Genomic DNA, 17,298 nt, shown 5'->3' with positions numbered 1-17,298 from the left:
CTAAAGTTGGTGTTTATGCTGGATCTAGGCGACATAAAATGACATCATTGTGCATGTGGTTTTCATTTTTCTGTATATCAGAGCACCCGCTATCGCTAAAGTAATGCATGAAAAATAAAATTTACGTAGTGAGTGAACAATTGTTTTCACTGTTGCTGTTTAATTTCCTCGCCATCGAAGTGAAAAGCAGAGTGTAAAACTCGAGCTTTAAATCCATTTTCCCCTCGACGTGTCGCCGTACCGGCTCGGGTGGCTATATGAACGTCTTGGGTAAAATGGCTCGTTTTATGCTCTCGTTGTACAATCTACTATTAGTTTAAAGATAGTCTTTATTTTATCCCGGAATCGTGTAAAATTCACATTAGACGCAGACGAAGCTATTGCTATAAAAGCCCTTCTTAGTTGCTACTCTCGCCCGTGATCGCAGTCATCAATTCAGGATCGGCAGAGAACCTCTTGGGAAAATAATGTGATGAATAGATAGATATATAGAGGTAGATAGATTATACTCAGCAGCACAAAATTTGGCCCAGCCTTCATACAAAATTAACGATTCTGTATACATTTGAGGGCCAGATTTTTTGCCACTCAGTATATATAGATAAATAGATAAACACATACAAACAAGTATAAACAAAGTTAAAACATCAAACACTACAAACAAGTAAGTATGGTTGCTATGTGTAAGCATGTGTGGGTGCCACTTGCTATGTGTAAGCTAAAAAGAAAGGTGTCAGCATAGAGTTGCTGAGATCGCTGCATTGATATTCTGATTGGTTTCCCCTTATGTTCCACACCCACACCGCGTGCTAGAGTCTGGAGTCCATCCTCGAATCCATTGATTAGTGTTAACTGACGGTTAAATGTGATTCCGTCTCTATTTGTTTTGATCGAATAGACGGAGACGGCATCACATTTAACCGTCAGTTAACACTAATCAATGGATGGTGAAACAGCCCCTTAGTCGTCTTTTACGACACCCACGGGAAGCGAGGGGCCGGTCCTATTCTAAAACCGGCCACGGCACAGATCTAAGAATAATTTATATCGATGATCGTAACTATTGACTACAAACATCATCAACAGGCCTAGTATAATTAGGTAGATACTAAAGAGGGTTTAGGTAATTATAATAGAAAGAAATGGAAGAAAAGTAAGAAAAGAAAGAAAATAAAGAAAAGAAAGAAAAGAAAGAAAAGAAAGAAAAGAAAGAAAAGAAAGAAAAGAAAGAAAGGAAAGAAAAGAAAGAAAAGAAAGAAAAGAGAGAAAAGAAAGAACAAAGATAAGATAAGATAAAGTTGATTGCAGAAAATGGGTACATACAAGATGGTGTAATACATGTTATTCACTGTGCGCCAAATTCGGCTTGGGTAAGCAAGCAAACGATAAAAACCACTTGATTTTGTTCAGCTGTGAAACTTACGAAGCAAAATAAAGCGATCACTTAATCTAAAAGTTAAAACTAAGTTTACTCGTTTTTGGGCTTCATGTTTAAAAAATCTTTTATAGAATAAACACACAGTTCGCAGAGCCAAGCATATAGTTTTTTCTTAAACATTTTAATGGGGAGTTCCTTTATGTCTTTGACAACTGACGCAATAACGTATGATCCTTTAATTTTAAGCTTAAACTAGCAATAAATACTTTTCTCTTACACACAAATCACGCACAATTTTGTTTACTCCAAAAAGTAGTGGTAAAGTAAACATTCACGTACGATCTTCATTGTCCCAATTATTTACAAGTTTGTGTTTACAATCATAATTACGTCTTATTGCGAAACTGTTAATAGTTGTAATAGGATTGTTTACACATTGTACGCATAATGAGGACATCACGCAGCCAAGGATTTTTAATAACCTAAAGACCAGAGAGATAAACCTAATGCATACTTACTATGCATTTAGTTAGTTATTACGATGTCGTCAGAGATCTTCTAGTTAGAATATAGAAGCATTTTCGAAGCCGAAATCTATATGGATGACTTCATCGTTATGGTCGATTGTACGTAAGTAGTAAGCGAAGCTTGCTCGCCAAGGTAGGTACTGAATTACATAAAGCGACAAAATAGAGACATCAACAGCGTGGTGAAGTAATACTATGATAACGCGTTAATAATAGGTTTGCTCTAAATTAATTATGAACGTCTGACATTGTAGATATAATGGACTTCTACTCTAGAAGGATTATTTTACAAATAAACTGATGTTAGATTCTTAAAAGGAACATGGTCAGTTTAAAAAAAATGAAAAAAAATAGTTTTAGTTACAATGTATAATTATTTATTGCAACACTTTTTAAATTTCACATCATACAATGATATTAGATAAATCGTTGTTTAATTCTGTCTGACACACGCACACACACACACTATAATAATAAATAATAATACATTAAAACTTAAATTAATAATTAAAGAAAATGACAATAAATTTTAACTAGTTTGTATATTGTGGAATTTAGAATAGTTAGAATAGGATGTACCCTAATTTTTGTAGCTTATATGAATAATAATTCAATCTCTACATTTCCCTAAAAATTTTCTGCTAATATAATAGGTCGGATACTGCTTTTAAAAAAGCTTATTAATATTCAAAGTCGTATGTGTCATAGTGGAGGACTATGTCCAACAGTGAACGTCCTGTGACTGATATGATAATCTGTCATAACTGCTGCATCACAGGAATTAATGCGTCAATGTCCGTATATCAGTAATCAATACAAATGTTTACTTCCTGTCTTCTCTGTGGTCTCAATATAAGTAGTCTCAACAATGCATGTATCTTTAAAGCCAGGTTATTTGGGATCCAGGTGTTTGTGTGTGTGTGTGTGTGTGTGTGTGTTTGTTACTCTTTCACGCTAAAACGGCTAGACGGAATAGCACATAGGTTACTTTTTATCCCGATATTTCCATGGGATAGGGATAAAAGCTTGAAATTTCAACCGCCGGGTTTTGTGAATTTTGAAATTTTGGACAGTTGTTCTTAACACAACCACGATATAAATTTTGGGCATTCCCAGGGGAAAATTTATAAAATCCCGTAATTTCTATTGTACCAGATCGAATTGTTTACGCGTGCGAAGCCGCGGGTAAACTCTAGTATATAATATTTGAATGAAAACAAATGATCAAAATACTTACACGTGCTTCAAACATTTTGCTATACCCACTTGTATGTCTCGTTGTGTATTGGAAATTACTTTACAATAAAGATTTTTTTCATACATAATCATCCCTTTATCGACTTATAAACAATTAGCTCATTAGCAGCCGATTTAATTGTGAATCCAGTGAGATGTTATTGTTGTTGGTGTCAGAAGCTATCTCTCTCTCATTGCTGTGGTTGGTGCCGCAGCGGGCAGTCGGTAAAATGGGGTACTGGTGTGCTGTGCTAGCCGTCGTGGGGGTCGGGTGAGCTGTTTAATTAATTTTTAGAATAAACGACAGAAACAGCTATAGTGAAAAACGTGTTATTGTTTACGTGAATTTTAGAAAAAATTTAATAGATGTTATTTTTTGTTTTTGTTCAGTGATTGTTTTGCTCTACTTTGAAGACTAGAGCAGAACTAAAGTGAATAGGTGGAATCAAATCAATTTTTTTTCATATGTTTTTTTTTACTAATTCTACTATATTTTTGGATTCAGTAGGGTCTAATCAGTAAAAAACTGGCCAAGTGTGAGTCGGTCCATTGTTAGCTTCTGCTAATAGTGGATATTCATAGTCTATGAATCATATAATCGTATAAATTTATTTTTCATATTGATTGTTAGAGTTAGCATACCAAAATTACAATCTAAACACAGAAAGGCCAACGGAAGTAGGTACCCTATATGTAGATTTTCGGTTACGGCAATTCGTATCGCAACACCTTTTTTTTAATGGCTATCTTGATAACGTTGACTTAGAAGTTATATTTTTTCACTGCTTCATGAAGTAGCAAATCTGATCTTTGATCTGAGTTTTTGGGAAAAAGGGTCTTGACAAACGGACAGATTAGACGAACAAAAAAGTTATCCTATAACACTTCCGTTTTTTTCATTTCGAGATACAGATCCTAAAAATAACATTTCTTAAAAAAAAACGCTTTTATTAGGCTCATAATGGAAAACATTTTTCAGGTTTTTGACTGGTCTAAACTGTTTTTTATAGCGTACGTAGAAAAAAAATTGAAAAAACAAATGTTTATTTGTTATTTCTGTAATAATATCGTTGGAATTTACTGACAGGATGTTCTTCATTAATTATCAATATAGAGATAATAATTTGTAGTAATGACGAACTGGGAGTAGTCGCTAGGCAACCCGGAGAGCGAGAGGACATTGAATGTAACACATACAAACTTACATCTCGCAGTGTGTGGTCGACCTAAGAATTTTATCGAAAATACAAACTGAAAAATAGATACACAGAAAAACCAGAAAAAGAGACCAGCGCTGGGAATCGAACCCAGGTCCTCAGCATTCCGTGCTGCGTGCTATACCGCTACACCACCACTGGACTGGTGGTTTGTATTTACGATACGTATTTTACGGGATGACCGTAAAAGTAACAAAATTTGAAGTTGAAATAAAAAATACAAAAAGACTCCAAAAACCGATCTCTAAAAAAATTACTTTCTTTCACCACCCTACAGGCCCTATACTACAAAGTGCAAAATTCTAACTTAGTATCTTGCAGTCCTGCCCGTCAATTTAAGGTTTTAGTGGGAAAAAATTATGACAAACGTTGATTCGGACAAAAAATATGGTATGACTAGCGAAGAGTATGCGAACTTTGGCGCTCCAGGAATGCTGATTTGGGGTAGGGCCGCCGACTTACTACTAATTTAATTCTACAAAAGCGAGCATTTTGGTCTCTATCTGCCACCTTAACACCCGATAAACTTGGAGAACGCTTTAAGGAGATAAATATCTTTAAAGTAGCTTCGTAGTAAATACATGCATGATCTTGTGTGTATATGTATAGGTACACACAATAACATTATTATTATTATTATTTGTAATTTTTTTTCTTTAATTGTATAATATAGTTTTTAAGTATTTTATTTGTAATTATATTTTTTATGAAAAAATGACTTTCTACCAAGTTCTTGCGGCGCATTCTTCTTGGCAATGATGGTCTTTCCGATAGCGCTGGTAGTTTAAAAAAATGACGTGTAAAAGTGCCCATTGCGGCCTATTTACTGAATAAATCATTTTGAATTTGAATTTGAACATCAAATCCTTTGAAACGTGTAGGACAGGGGTGGCCAACCGGTCGATCGCGACTATTAGTCCAGTCAATCGTGGCAAGGCAAAAAATATAAATACTGAACCATGCAGTTTCATTTAACATTTCAAGAAGTATCATTGGTAGCTCGTACCATCTTCTTCTAATCGATCTTCTAATCTTCTGATCTTGGGTCGAATCAAGTTGGCCACCCCTGGTGTAGGACGTCGATACACATAGGTACGTGATCTCAACACTTACACTTAAGTGTTGTTAACAACAATTACAAGCTTGTTTACGAAAAATTAAGCAAATCTTTTGTGTGAAAATTGTGAAAGAAAAAAAAGAGTAATTGGAATAGAGGGCAAACGAGCAAACAGGTCGCCTGATAGTAAGCGTGAAAAAAGCTTTTTAAAAGGAACAATATTTTTCTTCCAAATAACCTCATCTTGTCCTCAGAACACAAACATAGACGATTGATAATTAATGACATCATACGTCTCGCTTTCTCTGATAACGGACGTACGTGGCAATGATCGGCATCGTGGACCTTATCAGAGGTCGTATTATTCGTTGGTGTTTGCGAATTCACCATCTCTTTCGAAGTTTCTACCACGTCTTATGCCGTATGACAGTTTTTTTTGGACGGACTGTTGTTGTTAGCCTCGGACGGCTTTTACAGCGGGGAGAGGGCTAGCTGCCAGATGGGGCATGACAGTTTTTGTATGCGAAATCTGTCATTCGATTGCGATCGCGAGTGTCAGAGACGTTACACAATATGGCTTGGTTACAATCACGTGAGCTCTCAACTTGGTTTATATTAAAATGCAAATAAATGTTCCTAATTTAAACACATAATTATTAAACACGTGACTATAATTTGCATAATAAGAATGCATAATTTCAAAACTCATAATAACTATAACTTTAACACGCGTACTGACGGGAAAATAAAAGATTATGTGGGGCTTGCCGACAAGGCTTGGCATACCCATAAAATAACTCAAGTTTCCTCATGGCCCGTGAGGTTACTTTTACAAGTCAAAACATAATATTGTATGAACCATTAGGGCCAGACCCGACTTAGACTTGCCCGGTTTTTTTAAGTTTTTGAAGACTAGTTTATAATTAGTGTAGTTGAAGTAAGAGCTCTCCTAAAAATAACCAAACTATACATACAATTCACCTAAGTCTTCTGCGGAAGATTGCCCTTAACGCGGCTACCTTTCCGGCACTAGATTGTAATACCAATTTCTATTTATCAGCCCTATGGTCAGTGTTTTATTTAGCCGAAGTTTGTGACTGTGTGGACTCTACGTTTTTTTTTAAGTTGAAGCCTTCTTCCAGAGCTTACGTCAACGCCAGCCCAAAGTCTGCAAAGATATGCTTCCGCAAGGATTTCGCATTTGGAGTCGCCACCGCTGCCTACCAAATAGAAGGGGCATGGAACATCTCAGGTAACTTTAATACCTATACTACGAGTATTACTATAATTACCATACTATTCCCAAAAGAAGAAAGAAAGAAAGTAAAGATGTCTGCTTCCTGAGAAATAAGGTAAAATTTTGCGAAATCCACACAGGATAGGATTTATAAAAGAAAGTTTTCTTATTACTTGTCTTACTTATAATGTGGTGGTACTAAATCAATCTCTCTCTTTCTTTCTTTCTCTTTCTTTAAAGCCATAACAAGCGTTAGGTAGAGATCCTATCGTACTTAATATTATAAATGAGAAAGTATGTGAAGGTGTTTAGATACCTATTTAGATGTTTTTTACTCAATTACGCAATAACGGCGAAGGATTTGGCTGTAATTTGGCACACAGTTTATAACCGGTATTAATAGATAAGTTGATACACTTTTGACAAAGTGGTTGTGGTTGTCGGTTGACGGTCTGTAGCAGGCTAGCGAGCCTTCAGGTTGCGGCTCCACTGAGGCGGAGGCGAGTGGAGCGGAGAGGAGACGTGTAGGGATTTTCTGATGATATGAGGCGGAGACGAGGTGTGAATTCAACCAAGGATTCAAGTAATATGATTGGTCGATCTCTACATATCTCCTCTCCGCTCCGCTCGTCTCCGCCTCAGCGGAGCCGCAGCCTTATGGTGACTTTCTTGAGAAAATAGTATGGTAGACTAGTGTGATGGTTAGACAGGAATTTCTGCGTCGTATACAAAAATAGACATATTTTACTGTACTTTTTCTTCTAATGTATCTAGGAAAAGGCGAGAGTATATGGGATCGGTACACCCACGAACACCCTGACTGGGTGTTTGACCATAAGAACGCAGACGTTGCCACAGACTCCTACCACAAGTATAAGGAGGATGTCAAACTGATTGGAGACCTAGGCGTGTCCTACTACAGGTTCTCTATATCCTGGTCTAGGATCCTTCCTACAGGATTAAGCAAGTGAGTTCCGTGAAGCAGAATAATGAATAAGCTTTCCTGATATTTTACGATGTCCAAAGAACGGTACAGATCTTCTTCATTAAAGGCAACCTTCTGATATAAAAAATACTTAGATGAATTTAATACATCCTTGTGGAATTTCATGGGACAATATTTAGTCCTGTATTTAGCATGATCTAAGGATAACGAATTTAACACCAGAGCAGCGCAAACAATACACGCTAAAGTGGCAGAAAATATCAGGAGCGTTGACTCCAAATACTGTAGATTGTTAAGTCCCCTGTTCGCGTCCCCATAAAACGTAGTTTCGTTCTAATTTACAAGCAGCACTACAGATCAAAACGCAACTTTGCAACTATAATGGGAGAAGCCATTATGATGCTTATAATTACTTATAGGAGTTATAGGTTTGATTAAAATAAAATGTAACGGAAAAAAATAACGAATTCCATTTCTCATACAAAACTTCAAATTAATGTGATTTTATTTTGTTACATTGAATATTAACGAAAACTTAAATCTTTTCATTTTCATTTCATTAAATAAACATCAAAATAGCTGCCCCCATTACAGTCACAAAGTTTTATTTTGTTTTAGTGTGTTGTTTGTAAATTAGAACGAAACTACTTTTGTATGAAAATGCGATCAGCGGCGAGCGTACTGGCTTAGTCCTTTCTATCCGGGATCTAACTCATTATGTAACTTTTCCAGTCAGATAAATGAAGATGGCTTGCGATACTATAAGGACTTGATCACAGAGTTGCACCAGAAAGACGTGCAGGCTCTGATCACGATGTACCACTGGGACCTTCCTCAAAGCCTACAGGACCTGGGTGGATGGACCAATCCGATCATGGCTGAATATTTTGTGGATTATGCGAGGGTAAGTGCTCATGGTAGAATAAATCAAATCATCAACGTAAAAGAATGCAGCGCTGAATAGGCGCTTAAGAGAGAAAATTACTTTCGTTTCTTGAAATAACTTTTTGCATAATTTGAAGATTTTTGATAGATATTTAAAGAAGAACTTGAAGAATATCCTACAAATGGTTGTGGTGATTGACGACGAAGACACTCTTAGAAGTCTAGATCAAGACGTGACGTTATTCGTAACATGTTAGTCGAAAGGGTCCTCTACTGGACATAGCTATCCGTAAGAATATTCCCTCTTCTTATCCGCTTTCTTTGCGGGAGGCCTGCCAACACTTTTCCTTACATTACGCTGAACCTGATAAAATATCTGCGTATAGCTTAATGACAATATCCTTGTTTCTATTTAAGGTTAAGTTTTCCACAGGTTCTGTTCAGGCACTTCGGCGACCACGTCAGAGCGTGGGTGACGTTCAACGAGCCTCTCTCCTTCTGCCAGGAGGGCTACGGGGGGCAGGATGCCCCTGGCAGGAGGGCGAGCGGAGTAGAAGACTACATGTGTGCTCATACGGTGCTGAGAGCCCATGGCATGGTGTACAGGATGTACAAGGAAGAATTTGATAGGAACAATCAAGGTTACACTTACTGCCAATTTTGACAGTTTACACTGTTTTTTGGTCTTTTTTTTTGTACACTATAAATGTTTTTGGAATCCCAGAAAATCTAAGACTTTTCCGTGAATATCCTCAAACCCTAAGTAATAATCAAGTACTTTTAACAGCTAGTTTTTTCTCCATTGGTAAACTTGTGAATATTTTGTGCTTCCCTAAATTTTCCTGACTTTCCAAAAAGTAGATCCTTGCATAATCCATTACATTTGTCTCTGACTAAACAGTAAGCTGGTAGATCTTTTAAGTGACATATATATTTTCAGGGTACATCGGCATAGCACTGGATATGCCGTGGATGGAACCTTACACGACATCGTCAGTGGACAAGGTAGCCGCTGAAACTGCAAGACAGTTCCTGGTATGTTACAATTTGATTTAATTAACTTGCCAGTCTTTACAGCTCTCACAGGACACACCACATCATAAAATCATAATGTACCTATTAGGGAAATAACAGAAGATGCACCAGAAAAACAAAGACAGCTAGTTTCTATGGCCCTGTTATACCTAGTGCCATCCACGAAGACACGTGACTTTGTCAAAATTAGACTTAATGACATTGTAATAAGAACCACGGCACGCGTCATCGTGAATGACTCTACCTATAGTTACTTACTTCACTAACACTATAGAACTTCAGCATACTTAACTCACTAACTTTTACACGCGGCTTCTCTGGCGTGGCAACACCAGTTGAAACACCAGCATTTACTAAATTTCGATAGGAATTTCCAGATCGTGGTCATCGTGTTATCGTACTGTTTACTTGGTATAAAGACATCCAAATATTTTTTTATCTGTAGAAATCATCATCATCATCATTCAGCATTCTTAAAACTTTCCATTTATGACTTACTCCATTCAATAGAAATCTGACAATCCTGTAGACACTTCCAGCCTACTAATATAAACACCGGCTGCCTAAGGCTTTTGTGATGTGACATTATTCTTTTTTGATTCCTTTTAGATGATATTGCAACAACAGGGACATATATAATCAAGTGTGCCCACGATAGGGTTCTTAAATATGTAGAAAATTGACAGATTCTATTGAATTGTACTTTACTAGCCGTTACCGGCGACTCCGTCCGCGTAGAATTCGGTTTTCACTATCCCGCGGGAACTATGGCATTTTCAGGGATAAAAACTATCCTATGTCTTCTTTCTTTATACTGAATTTCATCTAAATCGGTTTAACGGTTTAGACGTGATGAAGTAACAAACAAACAAACAAATGAACAAACAAACAAACAGACTTACAAACTTTCGCATTTATTATAATTAGTGGGATGACATTTGAGTAAAATTTCAAATTCTTCACCAGAGTAACAAAAATTTAATGTGCGTTACATAAGTGTGTGATTATTAATGGCTTTCTTTCCTACCCATATCTCTGTAAGCAACCTAAAGCAATGCAGTTATTTGAACATGCCAGAGTAATGGTACAAGTTACATTAAATTGAGAAGCCTCAAAACGAACGAGTGCAAGTGGTCAATCAAGCGATTTTTCTTTCAAGTTTAAACTGACACTGGGTTTAATGCCCTGATCACACGTACCGAGTAGAGTAGCGAGAGAGTGTCCTCGGCCGAGTGCTCGGTTCGTGTGTACTAGGTATGTGACGAGTACTCGGCCTAGTTCTCGGCCGAGCAAAATGGCGAGCGAGCCACTCGGACCCTGGTTTGTTTACTAGGCCGAGTGCCCACCCCCGCAACTCCTCTCAGCATACCCCGCGCCGACTCGCTCGCCACTCGGCAGGTATGAACTCGTTCACTCGCCACTCGCCAGTCAGTAGCGTCGTCGTAGCGAGCGGCCGTGCTACCGCGTATTGGCCACTGTCACCAGGAAAATCAAAATGCGTGTAAACACCTACTCGCCCACCCTTTTCTCTCGGCCGAGTATCAGTTTGCTGTCTCGCCGTGCTACTCGGTACGTGTGATCAGGGCATAACACACCATTTTTCCAGTTTGGCTGGTTCGCGAACCCAATATTTTCCAAGCGAGGCGGCTACCCGCCAATCATGCGTCGTCGTATCGACGTTATCTCCAAGCGCCAAGGATTCTTCCGTTCTCGCCTACCGACCTTCACCAAAGAAGAAGTGGACATGATCCGAGGCTCCTACGACTTCCTAGGTCTGAACCATTACACGACCAACCTGGTTAAGCCAGGGGATGGAAGGATTACAGCCAAACCGAGTTTTTACAATGATATGGGGGTGAAATTGATCGTGAGTCCTGAGTGGCCGAAGAGCAACTCTTCGTGGTTACGGGTGAGGGCGATGTTGCAATGTTGTACCTTTTCATAATAACTGCTCCAGTGGTTTCTTTGATTAGTAATAATGGCTTTTTTACAAGTACACCAAAACGGAAAGCCTTTTACAGCAGTGGATTCAGGCCCCTCTTCCCCACTGGGCACACTGGGCACGAGCCGAGGGCCCCGCGATGGATTAGGGCCCCCTAACCCCTACCCCATTACCAAACAATAACCGATAGCTACTCAACTCACGCCTGAAAATCAGGCTTACCGGATGCATGCAGCATGTTGTGCCCAGGTCCTCTAATAGGCGAAATACGGCCCTGAGAGGATTACTGTTTACTTTTATATGCCATACCAATGCCATAAACCACTCTATGGCAAGAATTTCAAGCTCTTCTTTTTCAAATTTAAGATGCGAATTAATGTCTTCAACAGATCGTGCCGTGGGGGTTGCGGAAAACTCTAAACTGGATCAGACACACATACGACAACCCCTCAGTAGTTATCACGGAGAACGGAGTATCTTTCGAAAAGGGTCTCAAGGACCGCAAGCGTATAAACTACATCGACAGCTACTTGCGATCGGTGCACGCTGCCATCTATAAAGACAATTGTGACGTCATAGCGTACACTTACTGGACGCTCATGGACAATTTTGAATGGATGAGGGGATTCTCGTAAGTATATACGTGAAATTTAGAAAACGGGTGGAGTTTTGAAGCGTTTCAGCCGTTGTCATGTGTTACCAGAATCTAAAGGGGCATATATTGGTGTCCCTCTCTTACTCGCATGTTAGACAGGGACACCAATAGTTGCCGGCCACAATTGCAGTGAAAATATGGCCCGTCTAGGAGCCCCTTAAGGTAGAATGTGCATGAACTTAACCAATTGTACTTCTGGGATCACACCAGCCGTGGTGGTGATTGCGATTTCTAGTTGTCGGACATAATTAGTCTGTTTTCGTAACACACGGTAACGTTTGAAACGCTTGAGCCTCACTCACTCGCTGGCTTTGTAGAATAACGCTCTATTTCAGAGATAGGTAGGTACAGTCGAATGCAAAAACATACAGCCATAGCGTCAAAATATTGTTTAGTGGCATAAAGGTGTATAGATATTGTTGACATTTTGGTAACGTATATATATAATATTTATGCTTTTGACCGTACACTCACCTACATAAATAGAGAAGTCTCACCTACATAGATATAGAAATAGAGTAGCATCAGATATTTATGGTTACTACTGTTGACAATAGATTTCACCTGCTAAGACGTTTAGCGTTAGGTCACCAGCACCAATATCTGACACAACAAGCGTGCATAAATATCTGATACGACTCTATTACTAGGGCCCGAAAGACGTGTCATATATTTTTGCTCGCTCCGCTGTGGCAGATATTAATGCTGGTGACTGTACTAAAGCCAGCAACTCCCTACACCCCTGTAAAATTTAGCCATATAAGTACTTAACCCATGTACTTTTTTTCTCCAGAGAGCGCTTCGGCCTTTATGAGACAAACTACTCAACGCCAGACCTCAAGAGGATACCGCGGCTATCCGCCTCTTATTTCGAGAGGGTAGCTCGGACTGGGTGTCTGGACGACCACAGCAGCTCGCCCCGGTAAGATCCCCAAAGCTATTTCTTTAGGGTTCCGTCTTACGAGGAATCCTTATAGTTTCGCCATGTCCATCCGTTCACGGTAAGCTAAGACTTAGAAACTTGCCGGGTATCCACGAACGAGCCGCCTCACGAGGCAAGCGTATGAGGCATGATTGTGTGACACAGGGCTTAAAACCGCTCAGTAGAGACCCGGCTTTAGCGCCAGTGCTAAGAAACTATAATTTTGTATGGGTGGGTATAATATACATAAGGTGAGTCGGAGCAAGCGCGCCGCAGGGGGTAAACGCGTCTACCATTAAAACATCGAAAAGTATCATAAGCACTAATAACGACATCTTAGAACCACGCACCTAAGACCTGACCTAAGACCTGTAAGATGTCGTTAGTAGTGCAATATCAATACTTTTCGATATTTTAATGGTTGGCGCGCTTACCCCAGCGGCGCGAGGCCCGACTCACCTTAGCTAATGATTTTAGTGCAGTGTGGTTCCAAGCATTTTTGTGGAATTTACCATGTTCTTTACTCTTTATGAACAAATTTAGAGCGACTTTTCTATCATGTTTAACTTGTGCCCATCAAATGTTCACGAACTACAATTATTATTTTACCTTTTTGGAGGTAACATTGCTGATAAAAACAAATAGTATCCATAACATTGTTTCCACAGTCGAGAAACAGAAAAGAAAATATGACTCCAATTAGGGACACCAGGTCACGTTCACAACTAGATGCGAAACAGTTACGAAAAAGCCGTGCGTAAACCAGCTGTACTCAGTAGAGAAATATTTCGGAAGAATTGCTCAGAGCATTAACTTTTTTTTTACTTTAGTGCGACAAAGAAATTGAAAAATTGTTCATTTGGGCATTTTGCCGTGGTTTTCTCGACATATCCGTGGTCTTTCCTCAAGGAAAACTCGCATGGAAAACTAAATGATAGCTAGAACGTGAGCCAAACCAGCAAGAGAGTACTCGTGCAAATACGCTCCGTTCCCGCCAGAGTGCGAGAAATGTGTCTTTCATGAACCAATTTGCAGGCGGTAGGACCTTGTGCAAGGTCCGCCCGGATTGCTACCTACCACCATCTTGCTCGCTAATCCTGCCGTGAAGCAGCAGTGCTTGCACTGTTGTTTCGGCGTGGAGGGTAAGACAGCCGGTGAAATTACTGGCACTTTAGGTATCCCATCATAGGCCGCTAGGTTGGCGACGCATCTGCAATACCCCTGGTGTTGCAGATGTTTATGGGCGGTGGTGATCTCTTACCATCAGGAGACCCACTTGCTCGTTTGCGAGCCAGTCGATTAAAAAAAAATAGAAACGCTTCATTTACCTCGCCTCGCTCCGCTCGGGTGTTTCCACTAGAGATGTGCTGTGTGAGGATAGGTAAATGAAGAGTTTGTATTGGTTAGTGAAAAACATGTGTACGAACTTGTCCGAACATGTCGAGTAAACCACGATTCAAAATATAGGTGAGCCGGACCGTTATATTAATATGAGCGGCTGTATTTTTACACGTAATAATAATAAACATGGATAAAACGCACTAGAAACACATTGAATGTAAATCCCTAGTACCCTATTATCACTCAGATACCACATAAAAATATAGGATATGATGTATTACGTAGAAGACTATGGTATCAAATAAAAATCATCCAAATTGGATGTTCCATCTAACTAACTAACCTCCACAAATATGATGTATATAAATTAAAAAATCAACAATTGAAAAATACATTTCAATATTTTTTCTTACAACTATCTTTTGGAAGACTCGTTTCTCTTCCTAGGGGCACTTATGTCTAAATTATTACAATTTATAAATAATATTACTGCTAAGCTTTTAATACATTAATTTTAGAATGTTTTATTCAATAAAACACACGTTAAAAAAGCTTGTTTATTCTCTGCAAAGGTTTCTGTGATAGGCCAGATGACGCTAGTATCGTAAGGCACGTTTGAAAACTTTGACATTAGCCTCACGTTTGTGATTGATTAAATGAGCCAATCGCGGGGAAGACTAACGTCAAAAGGTCCTCTTGATATTAACGCCATCTAGCGATATCTCGCCTGTCAAGAAACCTTTATTTAAAAGCCGGCCAAGAGCGTGTCGGACACGCCCAAAATAGGGTTCCGTAGGCATTACGAAAAAATTAAGTAAAATTTTTCTATGGATTTCGTATTTTGTGCGGAATATTCCAAGTTTAAGTGTATTTTATACCTGTGGCTGCTATTTTCTCAAGGAAACTTAGCCGTTATAGTTTTCCTTGTAAGTTTGATATACTTACTACCATCTTGAATTTTTTAAATTTTTTCCACTCGCCGGTTTAAATTTTAGAGCGGGGGGGACGATCGATTTTAATGAAAATTTGCACTTTAAAGTTGAATATTTCGCAAACATATCACTGAATCGAAAAATCGTGTCAGCAAACCCCTAATGGTTTTACAAGACCTATCCAACGATACCCCACATTATAGGGTTAGATGAGAAAAAAAATCACCCCCACTTTACGTCTATGGGAGGTACCCTAAGAACATTTTTTTTTTAATTTTTTATTGTACCATTTTGTCAGCATAGTTTACATATATATTCGTATGAAATTACAGCTTTCTAGCATTGATAGTCCCTGAGCAAAGCCGCAGACTGACGGACAGACAGACAGACGTGGCGAAACTATAAGGGTTCCGTTTTTGCCATTTTGGCTCCGGAACCCTAAAAATAGCATATTTCTTTTATGATGTTTCCTTTGGATCTTATTAGCTACGCATAATAGCGCATTTCTTTAACTAGCTGTAACACAGGTTGTGATAGGCTAATCGATCGAATGCATATTTTTTTAATTTATAAAATCACTTTATAGTTTGAGCCTTCTGACAGCTGTCACTTTTTTTTCTAAACAATAACCAGCAGACACAGGGCTCCAGCTACGTCCCTAACGTGACACAGATGTCAAACGTATCTCCGGGTACCAACGGGGATATTTTTCCCTCATTTTCAGCCGTCAAATCTTAAGGCAGAAATTTACTTAAAATACTACCTTAGTAGCACATAACTGGAGATCTGACAGCTGGTTTGACATTGATTATGGCTATAGTAACTTGATAAAAACATCTCGTATCTCAAATCAACACAAACAAAATTGGCCCTTGAAATGTCAAAAAGTTCACTCAGAAAATTATAGATTTGGTTGAACGAGTTTTTAAACGTGTCGATATTTTGAACAAACCCGACCACTGGCCGAAAAATTCCGCATCCATTTGGGTACCCTCATATTTTATGGGTAAGAAAAAAAAACCGTTTTCTCTTTTTCCAGAAATTACGACGGCATGGTGATTTTGTGATGCCTGTGCTTCGAGTGCCAGTTATTTCGTAAAAAAAGTCTTAACCGCGTTGACTTTAATTTCATTTGGTATATGAACAGTTTATTCCAAAGTTAACGCTATATTAAGAGTCGTTTTACAATAGTCTCTGTGACTTTTGACATGATGATGATGTACAAGTATCATAAATAATAGAGCGGCGGTCGCTCGGTACAGTCGAAGAAACTGAATCACACCTATACATCTGTTAAAGAAATCATTGCATATTTCAACAGACAGTTGGATTAACAATTGTAAAAATAAACGATAAAAACACCCATGTAAAGATGGGGTCAAAAGTGTGTCAACCTCAATAAAAAAATGCCCTATCTGTTGAAATTCATTTTATGACACTAAGGGGCAGTTTCACCATCAATTGATTAGTGTTAACTGACGGTTAAATGTGATGCCGTCTCTCTTTGTTTTATTCGAATAGACGGAGAGATTAAGTAGATAATCAATGGATAAACAGTAAGTAGAGTAATGTCAAAAAGTTAGACGTTTTTTTTATTACCGAGCCGCAGGGATTATCGTAAAATGACTATTATAACAAGTGTTTGTTTTTTGCTAAAACTCCGTTACGGGTGGCCTAAGGACTTTAAACATAAGTAAATTGTGATAATTTGATAAAGATACGTTGATACCCATAAATAATTATTGTTTTTTTTGGTACGTGTTTTATTTCGCTCTAGCATACACTCGCAGCTTTATCCCCGCTTAGAAGTTATAGTTTCCATCCATACCTAAATAAGTAGAAGTAGTTTATGGGCGGTGGTGATCTCTTACCATCAGGAGACCCACTTGCTCGTTTGCCATCCAGTCGAATAAAAAAGAAAAAAAAGTAGAATTACTATGAAAAAAAAAACAGCTTTCTTGTTTCAAAAGTATAGGTCGTCTATGAGT

At 38.6% G+C, this 17,298-nt stretch overlaps 1 protein-coding gene across 1 annotated transcript; it reads left to right on the top strand.

The window, feature by feature from the left end:
• Positions 1-3,302: 3,302 nt before the first annotated feature.
• On the top strand, positions 3,303-16,428 carry LOC141437878 (myrosinase 1-like). Its single transcript, XM_074101434.1, has 10 exons — positions 3,303-3,412; positions 6,558-6,667; positions 7,427-7,619; positions 8,331-8,502; positions 8,917-9,124; positions 9,424-9,518; positions 11,125-11,427; positions 11,850-12,091; positions 12,909-13,037; positions 16,350-16,428. The coding sequence occupies exons 1-10, from the start codon at positions 3,372-3,374 to the stop codon at positions 16,375-16,377; spliced, it is 1,521 nt and encodes a 506-aa protein (XP_073957535.1). The 5' UTR covers positions 3,303-3,371; the 3' UTR covers positions 16,378-16,428.
• The last annotated feature ends 870 nt before the right edge of the window (positions 16,429-17,298 follow it).

The sequence above is a fragment of the Choristoneura fumiferana genome, chromosome 18, assembly GCF_025370935.1.
Source record: "Choristoneura fumiferana chromosome 18, NRCan_CFum_1, whole genome shotgun sequence".
NCBI lineage: Eukaryota > Metazoa > Arthropoda > Insecta > Lepidoptera > Tortricidae > Choristoneura > Choristoneura fumiferana.
This window is presented reverse-complemented; position numbering and strand designations above follow the sequence as displayed.